The sequence below is a fragment of the Electrona antarctica genome (genome assembly GCF_951216825.1).
Source record: "Electrona antarctica genome assembly, chromosome: 13".
Taxonomy (NCBI): Eukaryota; Metazoa; Chordata; class Actinopteri; order Myctophiformes; family Myctophidae; genus Electrona; species Electrona antarctica.
Window position 1 is genome coordinate 39,328,964 of NC_136794.1, and position 27,569 is coordinate 39,356,532.

The window sequence follows — 27,569 nt, forward strand, 5'->3', positions numbered from 1 at the left end:
GGGGCAGTTTTTACAAACTGAGGAGTGCAAGATGAGGAGTAGCAGATTCGCCTGATTTCCAGGCTACCGTCGATTAGAAATTGATATTCCAAAAATAGTACATGATGGCAAGATATACAACCTCTATCAAGCATCGTTGCACTTTAGCCATTAAACCCGTTTTATACTTTAGCTACATCTTCATCTTCAATAAGGAAAATATGTTTTGAATACACAAAATCTCTTATGGGGTCCCCCCCGCCCGGCACACAACCTTTCAGATGGGGGTTCTGTGGTCAAATACATATCGATTTGGGAGCCCTGTTTGAGAACCACTGACTTAGGCTGTATAGCGAGTCAGTCTTTCATTCAGTCCGAGTCGTCAGTCTTCACTGTGTGAGTTAACGACAAAATCATGCCTGAACCAGCAGTCAGTTGCCCTTACTGCCCTAGCCCATTCTGGACAGGAACCCCTTTTGGTGTTTTAACCCATTCAGGGCGGGAACCCCTTTTGGTGTTTTAAGCATTGTTATGTTATACTTTAGCTATTGAACAATTTTTGAAAAATCATGAAAATGTGGCGCAAATCTTTGAATATATATTCTTTCAGAACGTTTTAAACTCAAATCTTTGAATATATATTCTTTCAGAACGTTTTAAACTCAAATCTTTGAATATATATTCTTTCAGAACGTTTTAAACTCAAATCTTTGCATCCGAGGGGGTCCCTGGAATAACATTTTCAGATGGGGGTCGGTGGCCAATTATATATCATTTTTGGGGTCACAGGACTGGCTGCCTCCAAAAGCCAGTCCAAAAACAGAAAATGGGAACATTGAGGTAAAATTTTAATGTGAATAAAAAGTTGAGAACCACTGACAGAAACATAGGTCTTTTCAGAAAACTGTCAGGATTTAGAAGATATTTGTAGAATCGATGGTAGGTCTAAATGTGTTAAAGATCAAATAAGGGTCCATTTGGTTACTAACTCTCCATCATTTAGCTGGGGACCACCTTTAACCCCCTCAAGGACCACTGGTTGAAAACCCCCGTTCTAAACAGACAGAGCTGGCTCTGTACTTGGTCTGCTGGTTTTCTTTACACCAAATCTCTAAAGAGCTGATCTACAAGCTCGCACAGTGACACATGGACAGGCCACTTCAGGCCAATGTTCCCCACAGAACACTAGGGATGCTGGGGTTCATGTGGTTAAACAGCAGCAGCACCAACCGCCCAGCTATTGAAAAATAGCAGATGTACGAGCTCGTAGCGCGGCACCGAGTGCCGTGCTATGAACTTGTAGGTCTGCTCTTTTTGAAAAATCGTGAAAATGTGGCGCAAATCTTTGAATATATTAAGTTTCAGAGCGAACGTTTTTAACTCAAATCTTTGCTTCTGGGGGGGGGGGGGGGGTCCCTGGAACAACATATTTTCAGAGTGGGGTCGGCGGCCAATTAAAAAAAATGTTTGGGGTCCTTGACATGAAATATTGAGAGCCACTGACATAGAAACATAGGTATTTCAGAAAAGTGGGTTAAGCACTGCGTTTTCAGCTATATCTGGGGTTGCGAGCCCTGCTCCAGCATTGCATGACTAAATAAAACAAGCACAAATATATATCTCTCAAACATTGTCTATGGGTTATTGTGTATGGAAACCTTTTTGTTTTGTTTTTGTACAGTCAACGGGATATGAAATGCGCCCATTCCCCCATACTCTTCAGAATAGGTCATATGATACTAGTGTGGCCTCACTGGTCTGTGGACATCAGCCATGGAGGACATTATGAGAAGGGGACTGCGTGACTGCCAAAGCACCTTCTTTTCTGCACTTTGTCCCGTTGTCCAACCGTCCATCTCTCTGTGTGAAGGTGGTTGCACACTGGACGCGTTATTCGGAAAACCGATGGAGAAACGCTGCTAAAAATCAGAAAAACGTGCTCTGTTTGCAGGGACCTCGACTGTCCCATCTCTCTCTGTCTGGCGGTGGACCCCGGAGGATTGCTCTCAATGAAATTAAACGGATTGAAATATTCGGCTAAAATGCAGCGCAGCTGTACCTCCACTAGTCCACAGTGGTCTTTCCAAGTGGACTTGGCGCTTTCTTGGTTCCCACACTAGACCCTCCCCCCCCGCCCCGCCATCTCTCCAGCAATAAACGCCATCAGCGTCGTCTCCTGTCCCTGCTGTCCCTGCTGTAGCTGCGCCGCCTGCTCCGCCGCCGCTCCCCGCGGTTCCGCCTGTCCCTGCTCTTGGAGGTGCTGCGCGAGCTTCTGCTGCTGCCGCCGCCCCCCGACCTGTGGCTCCTCCTCCCGCCGCTGTAGCTCCTCCCCCTGCTGCTCCTGCTCCTATCGCGGCTGGAGCTCGTGCTTCTGCTGCTGCGGTGGCGACGGCTGTGACTCGGCCTCCTGCTGCCGCCGCGGTGGCTGCTGCTGCGGCTATGGCTCCGCCTCCTGCTGCGGGAGTCCCTCCTCCTACTCCTAGTCCTACTCCTCCTCCTCCTCTTCTCCTGGCTGGAGGAGCGCCGCTCCCTCGCTCGCTCCCGGCTGCCGCCGCGCTCCCGGCCATCTCGCCTCTCCTCCTTGTAGGGCTGGTGACAGAAATTGGAAGGTTATTTTCACTAGACCTGTACGTGCCCGTCGGCCACCGGCCTACTTGAGAACGATGCAACTTGTCATAGCACCCGTTTTAACCGTCTGTCTGTGTCCCACATGGAGATCTCTGTATCTGCCTGTGTCTGAAGAGGGCAAACTGACTGACTGTGAAAAGTGGACTGGTTGTCGTCAGAGCCTGACCAGAGCCTTTTGTGGTGGTTCTGGAGAACCGTGGGTCCGACCGACTCGAAGACGGACACTGCACTCCCTGTGGGGGTGTGGAACGCGTGTGTCGAATTTGAAGTCGGTGGGGCAAACTGTTCTCGAGTTACGTGCATTACAACCGTACACACACAAAATAATCTTGAATGTGGCGCAAATCTTTGAATATATATTCTTTCAGAGCAAATGTTTGTTAACTCAAATCTTTGCTTCTGGGTCCCTGGAACTACATATTTTGAGATTTGGGTAGGCGGCCAATTACATACAATTGAGGGGCTCCTTGACAAGTTTGAGCACCACTGACTCAGAAAACTGTCATAACATAATTTGTAGAATCGACCTCAGGTCTAAATGAGTTAACCCATTTTGGGCGGGAACCCCTTTTGGTGTTAGCATTATGTTATGCTTTAGCTATTGAAAAATAGCAGATCTACAAGCTCATAGCACGCCACCGAGTGGCGCGCTACGAGCTTGTAGGTCTGCTATTTTTGAAAAATCGAAGAACGACTGACATAGAAACATAGCTTTTTCAGAAAACTGTCAGGATGTAGAAGACATTTTTAGAATCTGATCTCAGGTCAAAATGGATTAAATCAATCACTTTTTATAATCATGTAAATGAACCGTTGCTCTCTTACCTCCCGGTCCCTTCTCTTGCGGTCCTCCTTCCTCTCCCCCCTGGCTCTGGAGGAGGAGGACACCTTCTTCTTCCTCTCGGACACTTTGGAGCGCACCACGCTGGCCTTCACGGGCGGCTGCTGCCCCAGGAGGCCACCCTTCTCCCGGTCGCCCTCCACCACCACCGGGTCCAGGAGGAGACCCAGGAACACGTCACTCCCCACCAGGCCCGAGGAGTCCTATAGGGATGGGAATTATTATCAGTTAATGAATTCATTGATTAAAATCCCGAAAATGTGGTGCCAATCTTTGAATATATATTCTTTCAGAGCTAACGTTTTTCAACTAATCTTTGCTTCTGGAAGGTCCCTGGAACAACATATTTTCAGATGGGGGTCGGCAGCCAATTACATATATTTTTGGGGGTCCTTGACATGAAAATGTTTGAGAACGACTGACATAGAAACATGGATTTTTTTCTGAAAACTGTCAGGATTTAGAAGGCATTTGTAGAATCTTTTCTCAGGTCTAAATGGGTTTTAAAACCATCCCTACCTCCTTCTCTCTGTGCAGGGCTTGGTCCTCCACCTCCCCTCCTCCTCCTCCGCTGCCCTTCTTCAGGAGGTTTCCCAGCAGCTTGTCGCGGAGCTCCTTCTCCTTGCGCTGCAGCTCCAGGGCGCGCTCCTTCTCCGCCTCCACGCGACGCAGCTCCTCCTCCTGGCGCCGCCGCCGCGCCTCCAGCTGCGCCAGGCGAGACAGCTCCTCCTGCTGGCGGGCCAGCTCCTGGCGCTCACGCTCCTGGCGCTCTGCCTGCTCTGCCTCCTGCTGCTGCTGCTTCAGAGCCTGCATGGGGAGGAGGACGACAAATATACAATCAGTTCATTTGTTAACCCATTTTGACCTGGGAACGATTCTACAAATGCCTTCTACTGTAAATCATGACAGTTTTCTGAAAAACCTCATGTTTCCATGTCAGTCGTTCTCAAACATTTTCATGTCAAGGACCCCCAAGATTTTATGTAATTGGCCACCGACCCCCATCTGAGCTTGTAGATCTGCTATTTTTCAATAGCTAAAGTATAACATAATCCTTAAAACACCAAAAGGGGGTTCCCGCCGAGAATGGGTTAAAACTCACTCGTCGCCAAGTGTGGGTACAGGCTTTAGTTTACAAAAGAAAGAATAAGTCTGCACACCGTTTTGAAAGCTCCCCAAAAACGTTATTTACCAAGGCTGGGGAAAAAAACAAGTTTCGGCCTCTGTGGCCTTCATCAATTGTCAGGTATGTATATATATATATATATATATATATATATATATATATATATATATATATATAGAATATACTTGAATTGAATATACTAGTCAACTAGTTTACTAGTCGACTAGTAAATCCATCCGATTTTGTAGGTCTCAAGATCAGGTAGATTATAGTTATAGTCACCAATGTACACAGATTTTAAATGTACAAATATTTATTTCCAAAAAAAAAAAGAACAAAAATTATATATATATTCTTTTTTTTTTTTTTACATAATAGGTAGTTAAACAACTAGGCAACTAGTAAAAATGACTAGAAGTGAAGCCCACCTTGGCTCTGGCCAGCAGCTCAGCGATGAGCCTGATGGACTCCAGGTTGCGCTGGGCCAGCAGCAGCCGCCGCTCCTCCGTGGCGATCTTCATCTGCAGCCTCCGCTGCTCCTCCTCCTGCTGCCGCTTGGCCTTCTTCAGGCTCCGCCTCTCCTCGCGCTCGCGCTGCTTCTGCTCCTTCTTGCGCAGCCGCTCCTCCCGCCTCCTCTCCTTCTCCTCCTCCTCCTGCTCCTTCTGCTGCCTGCAAAGAAACACAAGAAAACATGATCACATAGTGATATTTGTCAGGTTGAAAGAAGCGCCGTCTCCCCCCCATATTAGTATGATATTATTATTACCTTTTTGAGATCAGGGATAAGAGGTTAGATCCAAATACCAAGGATATTGCTGATGGGTTTAATACATTTTTTGTTGGTGTTGGTCCAAATCTAGCCAAAGAAATAAAAATAACAGGGAAGAATGTTGAGGAGGAGGACTGGGGGGAGAGAAACCCAAAATCAATCTCTCTGGAAGCCGTTGACAAAAAGGAGATTATAGAGATTGTTGAAAATTGCACAAACAAAACATTTACTGATGGAAATTATATTGACATGGCTTAGATAAAAAACATCATTGAAGGAATCATTGATCCCCTTTCTCATGTATGTAACCTGTCATTTAGATCGGGATCATTTCCTGATAAAATTTAACTGGCTAAAGTTATTCCCATATACAAAACGGGGGGAAAACACCAATTACAAATTACAGGCCTTTTTATTATCATTATTATATACTTATTTTTTGTATTATAATATATTGTTTTACAATATATGTAAAGGTAAGAAGGGGGCCTGTTATGGAAATAATATATGTCCATCCGGGTGAATGTATATCTTAGAAGTTTATTCAGAAGAACAGCAACGAGCAAACAACATCTCTCAGTCTAGCAGGCTTAGCCTGTATCACTCAAACTTTCTCTCTCAGTACATCTCTCTCTCGTCGTCTCCATCCCACTAGCCTTCCTCAGCTTCTCCGTAAGTCCTCTCTTACGGCCGGGCTCCACCGGGCGCGTCAGCGTCGCGTCTCCGTCACCGTCAGGGAATGTTCCCTTTTTAATCAATGAAGGGTGGCTCCACTGCCCGCGTTGACGGAGACGCGACGCGTGCATTAAAATTGAACCGGTGCGTTTTTTGACGCGACGCGACGGAGACGCAACGCGTCCGGTGGAGCCCTGGCGTTATACCCCAGAAGCAAGTCCACAGATAAACATGACCTTCACAAAGGTACAATACAGAGCCGCCCTGACTGTCTTGGCTGTCCGCCCCCCTCCTGAGACAGGAACTACCTAGTGATCCCTATTCAGGCCCAGCAGGGTCTCATAACAAACAATAGGTGTGACATGGTCTTTTACATACAGCTTGATCAAAGGGTTGATTGGATTAAGACAGGCTTTCACAGACACGACCAGACAGACTAGCATGGAACAATATACTATACATATTTCCCACAACAGGCCGGACAATATAAGCATTGCTTCGCTCTGTCCCTTCTTGAACAAATAATGGTGTGATTGATATTGTGTTGATGTACTGTTATTTGTACTTTTTATGTTCAAGATAAATAAAGATCAAATCAAATCAAAATTATCAGTATGCTGGGGACCCCCTGGAACTCTCTCAAGGACCCCTAGGGGTCCCGGCCCGGACCCCACTTTGGGAAGTGCGGCGCGAAGCCCACTGCTAGTGGCCAGTAGTTAGAATGGTTTAAATGACAGGAACCCGTTATGTTACGACACAGGGACATGGAACTCAACGTAGTTTAAATGACGGGGACCCGTTATGTTACGACACAGGGACATGGAACTCAACCTAGTTTAAATAACGGGGACCCGTTATGTTACGACACAGGGACATGGAACTCAACCTAGTTTAAATGACGGGGACCCGTTATGTTACGACACAGGGACATGGAACTCAACCTAGTTTAAATGACGGGGACCCGTTACGTTACGACACAGGGACATGGAACTCAACCTAGTTTAAATGACGGGGACCCGTTATGTTACGACACAGGGACATGGAACTCAACCTAGTTTAAATGACGGGGACCCGTTATGTTACGACACAAGGACATGGAACTCAACCTAGTCGAGGGAAGCCATATCACACACACCCTGGGCAAGACCTACGCTGTAGAGGCTATCATTTGTTTGGATTTTAGCGGAAGTATCGCCCAAGGAAATGACGATGCTTTACAAATCAGTTTACATTCTCTGTGAATGAAGTGTTGTGATTGGTCGGGCAAAATATCGTATCCGGGGGAAATACATCTGACGGATGTTCCGGAGGATACATCCGCCGATAGCTTCTCTGCCTTACGTTGTGACCAGGCTTTTCTTTTCGCAGATAAGTAAGCCTGGGACAGAGGCTATATCACACAGGGTCTCTGCGTACCCCTCCTCCTCCTCCTATCACACAGGGTCTCTGTGTACCTCTCCTCCTCCTCCTATCACACAGGGTCTCTGCGTACCTCTCCTCCTATCACACGGGGTCTCTGCGTACCTCTCCTCCTATCACACAGGGTCTCTGCGTACCTCTCCTCCTATCACACGGGGTCTCTGCGTACCTCTCCTCCTCCTCCTATCACACGGGGTCTCTGCGTACCTCTCCTCCTATCACACAGGGTCTCTGTGTACCTCTCCTCCTATCACACGGGGTCTCTGCGTACCTCTCCTCCTATCACAGGGTCTCTGCGTACCTCTCCTCCTATCACAGGGTCTCTGCGTACCTCTCCTCCTATCACAGGGTCTCTGCGTACCTCTCCTCCTATCACAGGGTCTCTGCGTACCTCTCCTCCTATCACAGGGTCTCTGTGTACCTCTCCTCCTATCACACAGGGTCTCTGCCTACCTCTCCTCCTATCACACGGGGTCTCTGCGTACCTCTCCTATCACACAGGGTCTCTGCGTACCTCTCCTCCTATCACAGGGTCTCTGTGTACCTCTCCTCCTAACACACGGGGTCTCTGCGTACCTCTCCTCCTCCTTGCGTCTCTCCTCCTCCTCCTTCTCCCGTCTCTTCTGTTCCTCCCGCTGTCTCTCCAGCTCCTGGAGCTTCAGCCTCTCCTGCTGTCTCCTCTTCACCGCCACCTCGCTCAGGTGCTTACTGGTGTCAAAGGCCACCTGACAGGGGGGGAGGGGGAGGGAGAGAGAGAAGTTAAAAACGTTCGCTCTGACAGAATATATATTCAAAGATTTGCAACACATTTTCACGATTTTTCAAAAATAGCAGATCTACAAGCTTGTAGCGCGGCACAACACTGGTATCGGTATTTGGCATCGGTATCGGCTAACACAGAAATCGTGGTATCGGGAACGAAAAAAGCGTATCGGGACATCCCTGTCTCCGACTCGTCGACCAGAGTGACACTGGAGACAGGCAGATGTGTGAGGTAGGCAAACACAACGTCAACCAAATGTACCCACTCATCACACCTGGCTTGAAAGTGGGCCATAATGTCCCGGGGCACAACAAGCCTGCAATATATATATATATATATATATATATATATATATATATATATATATATATAGGCCATGCAAAACTGTGTCCTGAGGGACACAGTTATTATGGGATGTCGTTCTCTCATTACATTACATTCTTGCATTAGAATTAAAAAAAAACAGCCAGGCCAATTTCTCAGTTTTTTCCCCCTCCTTTTTGTCCTCCTCTCATTTTTAATTGGGGGAGTGTTCCCTCGGTCTGGTCTCCCCACGCTGCGTTTTTACACTTCACAATGACGCTTCAGTCTGGGGATTAAGGGGAGCGTCCTGATTCTCATCCCACTAAAAGGCCTTAAAGCTGCTGTGTTACGCTGAACAAGACAATCGCATTATTAACCCACGCGCATGACTATTGGTATCACATGCTGAGAGAGAGAGAGACCTTTGACCTTTAAAAGCACCTTTATTAAAACTCTGCAGTACATAAAATAGCCGAAACGCGCAAGCGTTCCTTTTTGGTGTGTGCCAATAAAGAAATGGAAATGTGAGTACTTTGTCCGCCGTTTGTTTAATTTTTGGATACGCTACCTTTTTGGAATTTTTTAAATTCCTATTTTTTGAAGTACATACAATATGTCACTTCAAAATTGCAGTTAGCTCATATGAAAAGACTAGATATAAATAACACCTCTTTTTTCAAAAAGAAAAAGGCACAATTCCCTGTCCTGCACCACACACAGCACACCCCTCTGAGCCCAGAAAAGGCTAAAAGCCTCTAAATTGTCCACTAGTTTGTGGTAGGCAAACTCCACCCTAAGGCGTGCTGCCACCATTCCTTCGAGCACCTGTACTGTGTCTGTGTTCCCAGCTCCCTCTGTTTTGTTCTTCCGAGTCAGCCATATAGCCATTTTTGCTGTGCCCGAAATACAATTAATCATGCTCAATGAATCAAGCTTTTTCCGGAAGGAATATTTTGGCCCAAACACAAACAGTTCATTAGAGAATACTTCCCCCAGCCCTTGAAACCAATGACTCAACCTTTCATGATGTCACACACCCCCTAGAGGGTGTTGTCACACACCACAAGGGGTGCACGGACGCAACCACAGTTTTGCATAATCGAAGAAGCAGTGTTGCTTTTGGCAGTAAATTTTGATTTTAGTTTTAGTCATAGTCTCTTCAATAGTTTATTTAGTTTCAGTCACATTTTAGTCACCTGGAATGTTTTAGTGTTAGTCTAGTGTTAGTCGACTAAAGATCATAAGATTTTAGTAGACTAAATCTACAGTTGATTTAGTCTACTAAAATGTATTTTGGCGGGCCTTGATGCCGTCGTAATGACAGATTTTACACTTTCTATATTTTCAGCATTCAACCAAGTGTAAAATGACTTATACTGGATCTCGTCCACTAGTCCCCGTCTAACATTTTAGTCTAGTTTTTATTTGTTGACAAAATTGTCAATATATTAGTCTTAGTCATCATAGCTTAGTTTTAATTTAGTTCTCGCCAGTGAAAAAAGGTAATCGACGAACAAGTTTTAGTCGACGAAATCAACACCAGGAAGAAGAAGGTCCCTTACCTTGATGTTGCAGGCGACCGCCTTCCCGTCCTCGCCCTTCAGCATCAGCTTCATGCCGCGCAGCGAGTCCATGGCCTTGATGAAGCCCTGGTACTCCTGGTACTGGACGTAGGCCTCGAAGTTCAGGTGGCCCCCGAAGCTGAACGTGTTGAAGTTCTTGTCCAGCATCTCCTCCCGGTACGGGTCCAGCATGGGGATGTCCACGTTACGCACCTACCAAAAAAACACAGTGATGTAAATAGGTTTTCAATGTAATGAGTCCCAGGATGCAGGGATGGTCTTTTAGATGAGTCCCAGGGATGGTCTTTTAGATGAGTCCCACTTCACAACGACGTCAGGAGTCATATTTTGCCATTTTTACAAATTGCAGCATTTAACTCCCATTTCATTTTATATGGTTATAATGTGGTTATATTCATGTAGAAAACAGAAGAAGAAATGATTATTATAACTAAAGCTAACAAAATAAACTAGAATAAAAAAACAGTACAGTAGTGCATCCGGATGCAGAGGTCTATTTTAATCTCTGAACACCAGCGTTCGTTTTTGTCAGGTTGAGACTAACCAACCGACTAACCCATTTATAGGCCCTGACATCGAAATTAAAATAATCATGTCATCTAAATCATGACAGTTTGTTTTTAAAAAACCTATGTTTATGTACAGTATATCAGAGGTTCTCAAACTATTTCATGTCAAGGTCCCCCAGAAACTATATGTAATTGGCTGCCGACCCCCATCTGAAAATATGTTGTTCCAGGGACCCCCCCAGAAGCAAAGATTTGAGTTAAAAACGTGCGCTGAAAGAACATATATATTCAAAGATTTGCGCCACATGTTCACGATTTTTCAAAAATAGCAGAACTACAAGCTTGTAGATCTGCTATTTTTCAATAGCTAAATTATAACATAATGCTTAAAACACCAAAAAGGTGTTCCTGTCCAGAATGGGTTAATTCAGTGAAGATTTCACAGCGTTATCGCAGATCAAAGTCAAAGTCGTACGATTTGTCACACACGTTACCGCAGTGAAATTTGTTCTCCGCATTTGACCCATCTCTTGGAGCGGTGAGCTGCAGCCGTGCTGCGCTCGGGAATCATTTGATTAGTAGATTTGACCCCCCAATCCAACCAAGAAGGGAGGCATTGGGTCCCATTTTTACAGTCTTTGGTATGACCCGGGCGGGGATCGAACCCCCGACCTCCCAGTTTCAGGGCGGACACTCTAACCACAAGGCCACTGAGCTGAATCCCCCACCTTGCCGAAGCTCTGGAAGACCTTGGCGAGGGTCTCTTCGTTGGGCCTGTCTGGGTGCGGGCTGTCCTTCTGGCTGAACCAGCGGCAGGGCAGCCCCTCCAGGTGGATGGTATCGGGCCTCTCCCCCGGCACCGCCTCGTTCATGTCCTCCGCGTCGCGGAAGAACGAGTCCCATTCGTACTTGGTGGGGAAGTCCACCTTGTTCTCCACTGCACGCACCTGAAAACACAGGGAGAGACAGTCAGAGTCAGTCAGGAAGACATTGAGGATTAAATCAGACAGTTGTCAGCTTCAGGTTTACCTAGGATGAATTCATACCACATGAAACTTTGTGCGATCCACGTAGGATACAGCCACATAATGATAACAGCATCCTAAGGTTAGCAAGGAATATCACCTCTAACACGGAGTTGCACCACTCACTTCACACGGGTGTGATTTTTATTTGTTGGCGAAATTGTCAATATATTTACTCTTAGTTTTAGTCATCATAGCTTAGTTTTCATTTAGTTTTTGCCAGTGAAAATAGGTAGTCAACGAACATCTTTTGTCTTAGTTTTAGTCGACGAAAAACTACACTGGGCTACAGTTCAAAAGTCAACTGCACATCACCACATCACATACCTTCAATATGTCCGTGAAGCCACTGAGCTTGATGCTCTTCCCGTCCAGGCGCTCCCGCAGCATCTTGACCACGCCCTTGTTCTCCACCTCGCCCTCGAAGCGGATGAAGTCCATGGTGCTCTTGGAGATGCGCAGCGCGGAGAACTGCTCCGGCGCCACCATGGCCTTCACGCGCTCCATCACCTCCCAGTTGGAGATGCTCTTGCCGGGCGTCTTCAGCTGGGGCAGCGCCACGCTGACGGTCATCTTGGCGATGGGCTTGAGGTACAGGCTGTGGTCCGGACAGAGGCACAGGGCCTCTGTGGTGTCGTGCACTATGGTGGACATTGTTGTGCCAGACGGGGAAGCAGAGGCTGGCTGAGGAGGGGAGGCGGAGAACAGCGCAAACATTAGAGATGTACAGAATAGATACCATTTTTTCCATCCCGATTCCATAACTTGCATATGGGTCGATACAGAGTACCGATCCGATTACACCACTGTGTAATTTAACCCATTTAGACTTGAGAACGGATTCTACAAATGTCTTCTGAATCATGACAGTTTTCAAATATAACCTATGTTTCTGTGTCGGTCGTTCTCAAACATTTTCATGTCAAGGACCCCCAAAAATATATCTACATATAATATATTATATATAATATAGCATAGATCAGGAGTTAGGCGCGATTCATACTCCTATTTTAGAGCTCTGTAGAGCCGTCCTAAAGTCGGCTCTTCAGTGCTACTGAAAATTTCTGACGAGCCGAAATCATTTCGGCACTACAGCGTTAAAATAGGAGTATGAATCGGCCCTTAGTGTGTTACCGTGTACATGAGTGTACAACTTGCACATACGGTGCAAGTTGCGGAACATTCAGTAGGTCCACATTTCCATGGATTTGAATTGCTGACCCCAAGATGATGCATCACAAACGTCAAACGGTTACTTAATTTGACTACTAGAGTCTCCACTGTGTTACTAAAGTTCAACCCATTCTGGGCGGGAACCCCTTTTGGTGTTTTAAGCACTATATTATGCTTCAGCTATTGGAAAATAGCAGTGCTGCGCTAGGAGCTTGTAGGTCTGCTATTTTTGAAGAATCTTGAAAATGTGGCGCAAATCTTTGAATATATATATTCTTTCAGAGCGAACATTTTTAACTCAAATCTTTGCTTCTGGGAGGGTCCCTGGAACGGGTGCAGTACTTAGTTTAGACAGTTTTTGGTTTAGACTAGTCATTGGGTTAGACCAGTCATTAGTCCTACAACCTATCTCAAACCCTCACCCTAAACCTAACCTCCCACGGGGCAGCACACCTAAACCTAACCTTAACCCATGTCTAACCAATGACTAGTCTAAACTAAGTATGCACCCCCCCTGGAACTACATATTTTCAGATGGGGGTCGGCGGCCAAATACATATATTTTTGGGGGCTGTTGACATGAAAAGGTTTGAGCACTGCTGACATAGAAACATGGGGTTTTCATAGCCGCAATTTGCAACTCTAGATTTTTTTATAATGGGATGAATCTAGAGTTGCAATACCCTCCATTGACTCCCCACTCATCATTTTGCGTTTGCGATCTGCTTGTCTTAAACGACGTTAAACTCACCAACATTGAAGCTGTAGTCCAAGCTTGAATTATTCTCTTTCAATCTGCAAAGCTTGTTTTTCATGAAAATCCCCCGTAGACATGTTATGAGCTACTTTCTGTCAAGAAATTCTGTGCAAGTGATTCTTTTTCTAAGTGCTGGAGTTTGGAAGCGCTCATCGTAAGTCACTGAACGTCCCTGCATGCATCTGTTTCGCATTTGCACATAATGCAGGAGGCAGCAGCGCGACCCCTTAATACAAACGAGCGCTTCCAAACTCCAACATTTCTTCTTCTTGACAGAAAGTAGCTCATAACATGTCTACGGTGGATTTTCATGAAAAACAAGGTTTGCAGATTGAAAGAGAATAATTCAAGCTTGGACTACAGCTTCAATGTTGGTGAGTTTAACGTTGTTTAAGACAAGCAGATCGCAAACGCAAAATGATGAGTGGGGAGTCAATGGAGGGTATTGCAACTCTAGATTCATCCCATTATAAAAAAAATCTAGAGTTGCAAATTGCGGCTAGGGTTTTCAGAAAACTGTCAGGATTTAGAAGGCATTTGTAGAATTGTCCTCACGTCTAAATGGGTTAACACGCCACGGATGTTAACGTGCTGTTCATATTGTCTCTTTTCTTGTCCCCTCAAACTGCAACTCGTTGTTGTGGTGGGCTTGTAGATCTGCTATTTTTGGCGAGCGACACCACTACTCTCTCAGCCATTAAGAAATGTGAATCACTAGACTGTTTCAAAACCACTAGTCTCAATGAGCACCTTCTACGGACGGTTGCAATTCGAAACTGGCCCCTGTATAAAAAAGTCAATGTCAATGAGGTTTCATCCTCATCATATATATATATATATATATATATATATATAGCAGTTTTTGTATTGACTTGTGCTTCCGTTTGAAATGTAATGTACCCAGTATACAATACATACTGTGAATAACATTTTCAATCAATCAATATTAGCAAATGTTGTATTGACCTGTACCTTCTTGAACTGTGCCCATTCTGTTAAAGGATAATTCCATGCTAGAAGGCTTTCTTACCTTTATTTGTAGTTGTTACGTCCCCAACAAAGAGGTCCAGGTGTTATTTTGTGCAAAAGTGCATTATTGGCTATTTCCCCTAATATACGCCCTCAATGGGGGTTGGTTTTTTGTGCTAATTCACTTATTTCCATCGAAATAAGTAGTAAAGTGTGCCGCTCAGGATACTATTTACATTATGAAGAGAGGATATATACAAAAAATATTGATTTTTGAGCAATGGAAATAAGTGAATTAGCACAAAACCCCATAGCCCCATTCAATTAAATACAATTCAATGCAATTCATTGAGGGCTTATGGTAGGGGAAGTAGCCAATAATGCGCTTTTGCACAAAATAACACCTGGACCTCTTTGTTGGGGACGTAACAACTACAAATAAAGGTAAGAAAGCCTCCTAGCATGGAATTCTCCTTTAAGCTGTTAATACAATGTTCAATCAATCAATGTTATTTTATGTCTTTCTTTCATCGTTTCTGATCTTGCAATCTTACATTATGCATTTGTTTTAATTGGTTTGTCTCCCACAACAACACGACACGTTGTGGGCTTGTAGCTCGGCTATTTTTTTGAAAAAGTCTGAGACTTGGACCATTTTCAACCTATATAATAATATACCATTACCTACTCAAACCAGGGGACGGGAGGTTCAGATATGTTCAATTTGATTGATTGAAATATGTATTAACAGTTTGCAGAATTACAGTACATTTCAAGCACAACTCAATACAAAGACTGTTAACTGTTTGTCGACGACCCAATAAAGCATTCACTTGTTTACAAGAGGGTCCACCTTGTTCAATTCATCAAAGAAAAAAAAATACCTCATTGTTAGCCCAAACATTTAGACTCTCGTAGAGGTTTTTTTCGATTCTGTCAGAATCGAAAAAAACCTCTACGAGAGTCTAAATGTTTGGGCTACCTCATTGTGTTTGTTGCCAGACGGCAAAGACCCTAAAAAGTAACAACAACAACAACACAAGGAGCCATGACAACAATCGCTGACCACCACAACAAATAAGCTAAACCGGTTAGCATGTTAGCTTAGCTCGTCCCAAATCCTCTTCCACACAAAGCAGCTAATTAACACTAGCGGTGGCTAATGCTAACTGCCCTGTTGTGTGTTAGCTGTAGCTAATCCACCACGGCCGAGTGTCTTATCATCACATGAGGTTATAATAATAACGTTAAAATAAAGTATTATAATTTCCACTTACCTAACCTTATTAGCCGATTGATATAGACGACTGGTCATTCCATAATGATGTTAGACCACTGGCTTTAGTGGCTGAGCGAGAACTAAGAACAGAAGCCGAAAGAATGAACGACTGTGTAGTTCTTCACTTCCGGATGTAGTGAACTTTGAACTTAGAGAGTGACGAGTCAACGACTTGCAGAAAATGAAGCACGTTTTGTTACAACGTGGGGGAGTGGCGACCTCGTGTGGAACTATATGGAACTACATGGTATGTGAACAAAACTCACAACTGATGTCCACTTGTCCAGCCAGGGACCAGTGACACCATGGGTCCAAATTGATTGATTGATTGATTGATTGATTGATTGATTGATTGATTGATTGATTGATTGATTGATTGATTGATTGATTGATTGATTGATTGACAGATATTTATGATGAATTCCTGTTCTGTTCTTTGACTATATAGAAGTGTCTATTTGTACGTCTCTAAATGTTTTGATGAATTGAACAAGGTGGACCCTCTTGTAAACAAGTGTAATGCTTAATTGGGTCGTCCACTCACAGTTAACAGTCTTTGTATTGAGTTTGTGCTTGAAATGTACTGTAATTCTGCAAACGGTTAATAAATATTTCAATCAATCAATCAATCAATCAATCAATCAATCAATCAATCAATCAATCAGATTGGAGAATTACAGTACATTTAAAACTGTTAACTGTGGACGACACCATAAAGCATTACCTATACACTTGTTTACAATAGGGTCCATCATGTTCAATTCATCATACCATTAGAGACGTACAAATATACACTTCTATATGGCCAAAAACAGGAAATCATCATAGAGGAGGTAAAAAGGGAAAAACAAACATAAACAGTGAGGGGGAAAAGTGGTGGGTGGGGGGATTCAGATTTTACGGGGGCCAGTTTCGAATTGCAGCCGTCCGTAGGTGGCCTTTGAGAGCGCATTTGAAGGAGTCAAGGGATTCACATGTCCTAATGACTGTTGGTAGGGCGTTCCACATTTTGGTGGCATAGGAGCGAAAACAATGTAGTCCCTTGTTTGTGAAGAATCTGGGTTGCACATGGTTTGTTGAACTCCCTCTGGTGTTATGGGTGTGGACTTCGTTGACATTAAAGAAGTATATGGGTATCATGGGTTAGCCTGGCTAATAAGCCAGACCGAATCAGCCGTTGGCAAAAAAAATTGAGTGTTGTGTGATATTAGTCTGGCTTATTAGCCATTCTAATCATGGGTATCTTGGTGCTGTATCGAATCTTGTGGACCAGTCCCATTGATGCTGTACTTTGTCGTCAACCCTAAGCCAGAGCCATCTAATATAAGAGTTACGATATTGAGGGGGCAGAAACCGAGCGCTCGAGCACTGTTCATGCAGCCTGGACAGAGACAAGCTGGAGTTGGAAATACATTGTTTTCAACAAGGGCGGCGCAAATAAGAGCTATTTTAAGCATGTGTGCAACATGACAACTGTTTTAAAGTATTGTACAGTAACAACTAAAGTATCTGTAATGTTTATGTTGTACTATTACTACAAAACAATCTAAAATAAAGGGATTTAAGATCATTAAAGCTGGGCTGTTGCCTGAGTCCAATGCATTTATGCCTACTTCCGGTCCAGGACTTGGCCCAGTTGGTTGCGACGCGTTGTGAGCTTGTAGATCTGCTATTTTCAGCATGCAACCAAGTGTAAAATGACTTATACTGGATCTCTTCTCCCACTAGTACCTTCCTAACATTTTAGTCTATATTAGTCTTTATATTTCGTGACGAAATTGTCGATATATTTAGTCATCATAGCTTAGTTTTCATTTAGTTTCCATTTAGTTTTCGTCAGTGAAAAAAGGTAGTCGACGAACATTTTTAGTCAGAGTTTTAGTCGACAAAATCAACACTGGTAATCTGTCACTCTCAATGCACTCTGGGACACTGGAGGTGTGTGACGTCTGTTGTAATTTATGAGACAAATACAGAGCCAATATTTGGATCACATGTGCCCAGCTGAGCTTTGCGGGTTAATTGGTTGATGCCTGGCTGGTTAAGCGTATCGCTGCTGTTACAGTGTGCTGCTGCTGCTGCACAATTTAGAAAGAGAGGGAGGAGAGGACATGAATAGATAAAACACGGGTCCTGCACTGGAACCCTGAGGCATTTTTCTTTTTCTTTTTGGCACAGTTTCCCGTAAAAGATGAGAGGAATTTACATAATAGGCATTATGCCCATGACTTTGTATGTAGGTCAGCTGGCCTGACCACTGTGCTCTGTCATCTGACAGATACATCACCCGAGGCCAATTGACTATTGTAGTAAAACTACATCTTCACTAGTATCTCCTCCTCCTAATGACCTCAATAAATCTATTTGGGCTATAGAGAAATAACAAATACAATTATGAGCCCTGAGTGCTAAATGTATGGTGACTCAAACACTTTTGGCATTCACCCGTGCAAGCCTTTGGAAATTAATTGCTTATAGTTAGATCATGTGTCTGTGGTTCTGGTGGATGAGAGAGAGAGAGAGAGAGAGAGAGAGAGAGAGAGAGAGAGAGAGAGAGAGAGATTTGTATTATCGTGACGTGAGATTCGTGAGAACGATGGCTTCCATTTTCGCAACTTTTCAGGAATAGAAATCCTGCAGTTTCTATTAGCTTGGATTCCCCATCGATGATGCCACTGCATGGTGGACGGGTTTCTGAACTGCCCACAGCCCTCCTATACAAGACACAGACTGATGAGAAGAAAATTGTGCTATTATATCATGAACATTAGTGAGAACAAATTATATGAAGATAGATAGGTTGAAAAGTGATCCTTTAAGCCCTACAGTAATAAGCTTTGTCATGACAAATAGTGAAATTAGCAGAAAAGTAATGCGTTGAGAGCTTGTTAGGTGTTCTTTTGAAGGATATTCATCTATAATGTTGTGGCCCAAAATAGATATGCCAGGTCGGTAACAGCATGCATGCGAGCTGAGTTTGCCAATACTTGGGTGTATATACGTAAGCACACACAGAACAGGTGCAGAGTGAGAGTTTATTGTGGTGCAGCGTTTCACAGGCCAGCCTGTGTATAGAATGTGATGGGTACTAAATGACAGCAAATGGCACTGGGGTCATCACTTCATCAATTATTCAGCCCCAGCAGGCAAGCACAATATCGCTCAGGCTCATTATGAATGGTAGGCAGAAGAAACAGCCAGTTTCATTTTGCCCTTTTGTGTGGCCGTGACTTTGCATAATAACATTGTAACATGGTTCTTGTACTTGTACTACAACTGCTATTGAAAAATAGCAGATCTACAAGCTCATAGCGCGGCACCGAGTGCCGCGCTATGAACTTGTAGGTCTGCTATTTTTGAAAAATCGTGAAAATGTGGCCCAAATGTTTGAATATATTCTTTCAGAGCAAACGTTTTTAACTCAAATCCTTGCTTCTGGAACAACACATTTTCAGATGGGGGTCTGCAGCCAAATACAGATAATTCTGGGGGTCCTTGACATGAAATATTGAGCACCACTGACATAGAAACATAGGTATTTCAGGGTTCTTGTACAACGCAGTCCTGTTATTGCCACCTATAGCTGTATTTGCGTCGTGGTTGGGGTTGTGCAAGTTGAACAGAAAAGGATTGTCTGTGATTATTATTCTTTTTCCTTAAACAATTATTGCTTTATTTCCCAAACAAGAATACGAGTGGAAAACGAGGCAGTTAAGAGATGACCATGATCATGGCTCAGTAACAGTGTCTTTCACATCATATCATTTCACAGTATTTGACAGACAAGACAGACATGATTTTTAGACATCAAAAGGAAGCAGGCAGTGCACAGCATTCACATTCTGGAAAAAAAAAGTACATCTGGTACAATACATTTGCTTATTACACGGCCTGGCTGAATGCACTGCATCTCGTTATTTCTGCTGTGCTCAACAACATACCATCCTGTCTGTAGACTCTACTGGACTAGCATAACTACCGTCCCAATTCTGGAGGGGGGAAGACGATTAGTAGAGTGAAAACAGCATGGGGCTTAATATAGACCCCTGGGGGACTCCAGTTAACTAAAGTATTTAGAGAGGTTTTAGATCCTTTTCAAATCACTACAATATTTGTGTTATGTATCCCTCATTTAGTAGCTGCGTAATGAAGGATAATGAACAGCAAGTCGGTCATTATTGGGGGGGAACCCTTGGGGTATATATTAATAGAGACGGCACCCGGAGGAAACCCTGAGGCGAAATGGACATAGTGGCCGAATTTGGTATTGCAGCTCGAGCCAGCACTGGTCCGTTGACTATCATTGCGCACGTTCATGTTATGGGGCCCATGACACGCGAACGCTGTTTCATACGTGAACGTGTGCAATGATAGTCAACGGCCAGCGCGTTCACGATTTGGCCCAATCCATCCCAGAATGCACTCTGTTCCTACCCGGAAGGAGGAGTGAAATCGCCTCATGCGCTTTTGAGCAACTTAATGCAAGTGGATGGGAGGAGAACTCCGGTGCCGTCTCTATTAATATATACTCTAAGGGTGAACCCCTTCAGGGTGATTCCAGTCCTGCATCACCTTGTCGGGCTTTGTTTCCTCAATAATAACCATGTTCATTTCATACAATATGAGAAAGTCCGTCCACCATACAGTTAAAATCCAGCCGTACTCATGTGACATTCAGGAAATCTAGGAAGCATCAAAAAAGTTACAGTATCATCAATCCATCTACAATATCCAGCATTTAAATCTGCTATAAGCAATATGTCACCTTTTTAATTACCCCTTCAGGAAGCAGACAGGCGAATCGATCTAAGAAAATCTTTGAATGCAGATTGCGGCCCCTAGATGTGTCACAGTGACAACAATCTTTTGGAGTGTTCTACCCATTGCTGGCTGTCTGAATACAAAAAACCAAAAACAAAAAGTAATTAAAAATTTGACATATTATTGCTTATAGCAGCTTTAAGTTCAGTTAAAAACCCCAAAGGTTTGAATGTGGTTTAAAGATCACAATATTCCTTGGCAATACATACTGTAGCAGCCCTATGGTAATAATATACTGTAAAACACATAAATAAACAAGTTGAACAAAATTATTGAGGTATGCTGCTACGGTCATTAAGAGAAATCTAAGCAACACTGTATAACAGACCACCACCATGTGCATCCCAGCTGTCAAACAGTCAGATTATGTAATTAATCCAGCATCTTTAGAAATATATTCGGCTAAAGGGCTATAACTGCCTGGCTGGCAGTAATCCCCCCCATCTGTGTAAAACGCGTCAGGCTAACTTAACCTCTCTCGTCACCAGGCTTTCCCCACATATGGCTACAGCCATTAAACTCCACCCTCAATACACGATCAACATGCCTTGAAATATGAAGGGAATAAAGCAAACAACAATATTCTAAATGTTTGTATTTAACATATAAATCATTTATGGGAGTGTGATTATGAGTCAGGGGATCATCATAACCACAGTGGAATAGTAGCTGTCATGGTTCACTTTTAGACAAAGCAATTTCATTCCATTCTCAACTAAATACATTCAAAGTGACAAGTGCATATTCAAAGGTCATAAAAAAGAAAAAAATATTTTTTTAATTACTAGCAACTACAGCTTTTTTTTTTCATTGACATTATATTAATTAATTAAGAAAAATCTTCCTTTAAAAAAAGGAGACTAAAATCTATAAAATGAGATGTATATTATATAAAGGTTCTTCACTGCAAATAGGAACATGGTTTTTGGAGTATCTAATCTGAAGTGCTGTTTTCACAGCTGTGTTCCGCTCTCTTTTCCGTGAGTCAAAACCAAAGTGAAAAGTGCATGCGACCCCGGCCTACTTCTACATTTCCACCGCGTAAGAACAGTTTCCATTGAGGTGTGAAAGCCAGCGAGCAAGTCATTTCATTGCCTTGCTATCTGATGGTTTCACAGACCCCTAGCCCTGGAAAAAAAAAAAAAAAAAAGTCGAATAGATATTTTGGACGGGAACCCCTTTTGGTGTTTTAAGCATTATGTTATGCTTTAGCTATTGAAAGCTCATAGCGCGGCACCGAGTGCCGCGCTACGAGCTTGTAGGTCTGCTATTTTTGAAAAATCGTGAAAATGTGGCCCAAATGTTTGAATATATTCTTTCAGAGCGTTCGTTTTTAGCTCAAATCTTTGCTTCTAGGGGGTCCCATGGAACAACATATTTTTAGATGGGGGTCTGCAGCCTAATACAGATAATTCTGGGGGTCCTTGACATGAAATAGTTTGAGCACCACTGAGAAAACTGTCAGAAAACTGTCAGGATTTAGAAGACATTTGTAGAATCGTCCTCCAGTCTAAATGGGTTAAAAAGCTGTTGAACAGGAAAACTGAAAACCTTCATTAGAGAGTCCCACTGATAAGGAAGATCATTATTTCTTAAACCAATAATAGCTACGTTTATTTGACATCTGAGCGGCGCATCAGCCAAACAGGTTGGAGAGAGGTCTGGTCCTCACAGGGCTGCAGGTGGGCAGGCCGTCTCCCCTCTCCACCTCCTCCACCTCAGCCAAACAGGTTGGAGAGAGGTCTGGTCCTCATGGGGCTGATGGGCAGGCAGTCTCCCCTCTCCACCTCAGCCAAACAGGTTGGAGAGAGATCTGGTCCTCACGGGGCTGATGGGCAGGTCGTCTCCCCTCTCCACCTCCTCCACCTCAGCCAAACAGGTTGGAGAGAGGTCTGGTCCTCATGGGGCTGATGGGCAGGTCGTCTCCCCTCTCCACCTCCTCCACCTCAGCCAAACAGGTTGGAGAGAGGTCTGGTCCTCATGGGGCTGCAGGGCAGGTCGTCTCCCCTCTCCACCTCCTCCACCTCAGCCAAACAGGTTGGAGAGAGGTCTGGTCCTCATGGGGCTGCAGGGCAGGCCGTCTCCCCTCTCCACCTCCCCGGACTCCCTGAAGGAGGTGCTGTGGATGATGTGGGCGCGGTGGCGCCCGCGGTGTAGCCGCGCGTTCAGCCGGCTCAGGGACGACTTCCTCTGTACACCCGCCGCCTTGGCCTTTGTCGTTCCGTTACCCCCGTCTCCACCACCCGCCACCGGCGCCTCCTCGGCGGCGGCGGCGGCGGGGTTCAGGAGCTGGAGCACTCTGCGCCAGCCCCAGCCCGCCCCCCGGCCCCCTGTCCCGCTGCCCCCCTCGGCGCTCTCCGTGTCGGACTCCGACCCCGGCGACGTGACCACGCCCTCGTCCTGCAGGTTGGCGACGAGCGGCGCGGGGAGGTACTGGATGGCACGCCTCCCGCTGTAGTCCCGGACCTCGGGGTCCGCCTCCCAGTCCGACAGCAACACGCGCACCACCTGGTCATTCACCATGCACGCACGCACGCACGCACGCACGCACGCACGCACGCACGCAAGCACGCACGCACGCACGCACGCACACACACACACACACACACACACAGGTTCAGTCAACATTTCACTGGAGAATCACTTGACAGGTCCACTTTATATTATATTTGAGAGAGGGATAACATCTAGCAGATCCACAGGCAGAAGACGCTGCCACACAGAGGGATTTACATGCAAATATATGTTATATATGATATGAAGTTAATGTGAAAGAGGATTAATACATGTGACCGTCTGACAAACTCAACCTCGACATTGGGATAATTCAAAAGCAGGTCAAAAATCCACATTCTATTGGGCGGCACCATAGGCATAACATGGTAGACGACGCCTCTTCCGGCTCTGGGGCGTGTGTCTCTGTTGAAGCCAGATTCCTTGCGAAGCATAGTGGAAGCAAAGTGGAAGTTTGCAAAGCTTCCCGCGCGCGTAACGGAAGGGGACGGATTGAATTGATAAGTCCTGGAAAAGACGCGATTGGCCTGTAGTCACTTGAGAGGCAGCGAGAGACATGGAGGAGTCGCATGAGTGATGTGACCTCCCAGTAGTAATGATTTCAGTTAAAAACGTTCGCTCTGAAAGAATATACTGTATATTCAAAGATTTGCGCCACATCTTCACGATTTAAAAGACCTACAAGCTCGTAGATCTGCTATTTTTCAACAGCTGTAATGGGAATTTTAGAATGCCAACTACAGTGCCAAATATATGCATTATCTTCCTTCCATTAAGTCTCTTTGCTCACCAATGTGCTCAGTCTAATTCATGCAGCTGTCAATCTAGCAGCTGACTTGACCCCTCCACGCTGTCAGCAAAGGTATACTTATTTGTGTCGCCCTTATGTTTAGCGCAGAGCCGTATATGGACAGTTAGTATTTGCATCTCTGTTAAGACAAGACTATAAGGACTGTCTGAGAATGGGGTGGAGGGGGCTTGCGTCCGGAGGGGCTGGTGGAACAGGCAAGGAGGCCTGTTCCTCACTCTCTGTATGTTGTTACTCTGCTGAATCTTCTTAATAAATTCTCAATACTTCACCCTGAAGAACTTTGTCATTCCTTCATCTTTGGAAGATTATTTAATCTACAACACAGCTAAAGCATAACATAATGCTTAAAACACCAAAAGGGGTTCCCGCACAAAATGGGTTAAGCAAGAACAAAAAAACAATACATCATATACATAAACAAAATAGTAAGCTAAGAACGTAACAGTGGAATATCTATATAATGAAACTATGCATATATAGTGCTATGTCTAAGTTACATAAGTTGAGCCAGTAAGGTCGTCGCGGCTATGGGCCCTAGATGGAGTCTGAAGAGGTGCATGGGTTTTCAGACTACGGTGGAAGATTGGGAGCGAGTCTGCAATTCTGATTGTAATGGGAAGTGCATTCCATAGTTTTGGAGCCAGAAGGGAGAAGAGTTATGGGACGTGTGCAGCGTTGGCCCAGCGTTTTTAGTTAAGTTACTTCCAGCTTCCCTGCGTTGGCTGATCTCACCGTGCAGGAGGGTTTGTAGGGTTCGATCATACTTGCAAGATATGGGGGAGCCATACCTTTGGTTGCTTTGAATGCCAGCATCAGAGTTTTTGTATTCTGTGCGGGCAGCGACCAGGAGCCAATGGAGGGAGCGGAGAAGGGGGGAGACATGTGAGTATTTTGGCTGGTTGAAGACCAAGCGAGCTGCAGCATTTTGGATCAGTTGGAGAGGTTTAACCCATTCTGGGCGGGAACCCCTTTTGGTGTTTTAAGCAATATGTTCCACTTTAGCAATTGAAAAATAGCAGATCTACAAGCTCATAGCGCGGCACCGAGTGCCGTGCTACGAGCTATTCTTTTCAGGGTGAATGTTTTTAACTCAAATTTAGAAGACATTTGTAGAATCAGTTCTCAGGTCTAAATGGCTTAAGTACCACAACACCCCCCCCCCCCCCCCCCTCTCTCCCTCCCCCCCTCCCCCACACGATCCCTGCACTGACCTGTGTGTGCCCGTGCATGGCTGCCAGGTGCAGGGGCGTGTAGCCGGCGCCCGACCTGGCGTTCACGTCCACGTGCACGGCGTTCCCCCCGGCGAAGGCCAGCAGCCGGGACAGCAGCTCGGCCTTCCCTTGCTTGGCCGCCCAGTGCAGGCAGGAGAAGCCCGTGACGAAGTCCCTCTTGGCCACCAGGCCGGGCTCCAGGGCCAGCAGCGGCCCAAGGCTGTCCCACAGGCCGTCCGAGGCGCACAGCATCCACTCATGCTCCAGAGGGTCCAGGGCGACCGAGGCGCAGTCCTCGTCCGTGGCCGAGGAGGAGAGGAGCGAGCCGGAGTCGCTGTCGGCGCTCCTCACCGAGTCGCGCAGCCGCGACGAGCTGCCGCGGTTTATCAGAGACCTCCGCACCTGGGGTGGGGTGGGGTGGGGTGGGGTGGGGTGACACACACACACACACACACACACACACACACACACTCAGTTCTAGATTCATATAGAACTAAATATAATGCTATATTTTATTTTTGAGAGGGAGAGAAAGTATAGGGAGAGAGAGAGAGACAGAGAGAGAGAGAGAGAGAGAGAGAGAGAGAGAGAGAGAGAGAGAGAGAGAGAGAGAGAGAGAGAGAGAGAGAGAGAGGCATACAGTACTATTCTGACCTGAGGGGAACTGCTCATCATCAGCTCTATGAAGTTCCTGCGGCTTCCTTTGGGCGTGCTGCCGTCCCCAGCGCCGGGGTCCTGCAGTCCCTCCATGCAGGCGCTGTCCTCCGACACCCCGCCGCCGCACAGCAGGGCCCGCTGGGACCCTCTGGACACCCTGCGGCCCCCTCTCACCACCTGACCGTGGTGGTGGAGGTGGTGGTGGTGGTGGAGGTGGTGGTGATGAAGCTCCAGCTCTGTTCCTATAGCAGGGGCCGACTCTCTCCTCCTCCTCTCTCTGAGCTTCACCTCTCCTCCTCCTCCTCCGGTGGAAAGGGTCCCAGCTGTGGTCGCTTCAGTGGGTGGTTCCTCCTCCTCCTCCTCTATGCGCGGCCGCTCGTTGCCGTTTGACTCATTGTCCAGGAGGACAGCAGTGTCCGTGTCCTTGTCAAGTGCGTCGGGGTTCCCATTGACGTAGTTCTCTGATGATGTTGATGATCCCTTGTTGATGTTTTCACCGGGATCAGCTGTGACTGACAGCGGACTGTCTGCTGCGCTCACGCCGTTACCGTTGCTCTCCTCCTCCTCCTCTCCTTCACCACGGCCACGGACATCCATCATCACTGAATCCACGCACTCCTCCTCGTCCTCCTCTTCCTCCTCGTCCTCCTCCTCGTCCTCCACCTGCTTCAAACGGACGAATTTCACGCCGTTCTCCAGCGACACGACGGCCACGCCGTCCACGGTGCGCCGCAGCGTCTCCCGGTCCATCGTCTCCAGCGACGAGTCGTTCTTCCAGATCGACTCGAAGTGATCGATGAGCTCCATCTGCTTGACCCTCCCTCCCCGCTCCGTCAGGAACTCCAGCACGGCTCGCTCGGTGCATTCGGAGGCCATCGCGATGAGGGAGCGTCGCCCCTCAATGGTCCGCCAACGGTCCGGTCCTCCTAAAAACGTTTCAAAATGACAGTGCTCGGAGGAGTCGCATCGTGGCGTGCAAGTTCACCCGTGCCGAGTCTGTAATCCTTTGATGTGGGTCGGTCTTTGACAGCATCTTCTTCATCCTCCTCCTCTCCTCTCCTCTCCTCCGACCGAGGCGAGGGGGAACAACACCAAAGTGTTGAGTTGAGTGTTGCAGACAGGGGGCGTAGTTGCAACAAAACCAGGCAGTGATTCCACGCCACGGCACGCCCCTTTCCTTTCGGTACGAACTGAGAAACTGCTGCTCCTGAGTCTCCATTTTGGCTCTGTAATGTTTGTATTGTATTGTATTGAATTTGTACTATTCAATTTAATTCAATACTGTATTGAATGTTCAATTCAATACAATGATGTTGAACATTTTACATGTGTTATTGTTATTATTATTATTATTATTATTATTATTATTATTATTATTATTATTATTATTATTATTATTATTATTATTATTATTATTAGTAGTAGTAGTAGTAGTAAAAATGTATTATTATTATTAGTAGTAGTAGTAGTAGTAGTAAAATTGTATTATTATTATTATTATTATTATTATTATTATTATTATTATTATTATTATTATTATTATTATTATTATTATTATTATTATATCTCCGTCTCCCTTAGAGCCATCATGGCGGCCTAAACCTTCCCATCTGAGCTCTACCATTGTAGAATAACGGAGGGGGGAGGATTCAATAAAGTCCCAAATCACATGGTGATAAATAACATGCACTACTTCATCACTTAAAAAGCTCAACGTATTTCTAATGAACCGTTCTTCACACATTTTTTCTAAGAGA

At 45.3% G+C, this 27,569-nt stretch overlaps 2 protein-coding genes across 4 annotated transcripts; both read right to left on the bottom strand.

Annotated features, from left to right (window-relative positions):
• Positions 1-814: 814 nt before the first annotated feature.
• akap17a (A kinase (PRKA) anchor protein 17A) lies at positions 815-15,941 on the bottom strand. Of its 3 annotated transcripts, none has more exons than XM_079519309.1 (10): positions 15,802-15,941; positions 11,948-12,304; positions 11,324-11,542; positions 10,066-10,278; positions 8,014-8,162; positions 5,341-5,430; positions 5,003-5,243; positions 3,968-4,255; positions 3,433-3,651; positions 815-2,568 (listed from the first exon to the last, which is right to left on the bottom strand). In XM_079519309.1, exons 1-10 carry the CDS (start codon positions 15,832-15,834, stop codon positions 2,143-2,145), a joined length of 2,235 nt encoding a protein of 744 aa, XP_079375435.1. In that variant the 5' UTR covers positions 15,835-15,941; the 3' UTR covers positions 815-2,142. The 3 variants fall into 3 exon arrangements, with proteins under 3 accessions (XP_079375435.1, XP_079375436.1, XP_079375437.1); XM_079519310.1 differs by having other exon boundaries at positions 15,797-15,936; XM_079519311.1 differs by lacking the exon at positions 5,341-5,430.
• Positions 15,942-22,644: 6,703 nt separating this feature from the next.
• sowahca (sosondowah ankyrin repeat domain family Ca) lies at positions 22,645-26,688 on the bottom strand (the record flags this gene model as incomplete). The annotated part of the gene is made up of 4 exons (XM_079517783.1): positions 22,645-23,127; positions 25,156-25,557; positions 25,810-26,384; positions 26,487-26,688. 4 exons carry the CDS (start codon positions 26,686-26,688, stop codon positions 22,645-22,647), a joined length of 1,662 nt encoding a protein of 553 aa, XP_079373909.1.
• Positions 26,689-27,569: the final 881 nt, after the last annotated feature.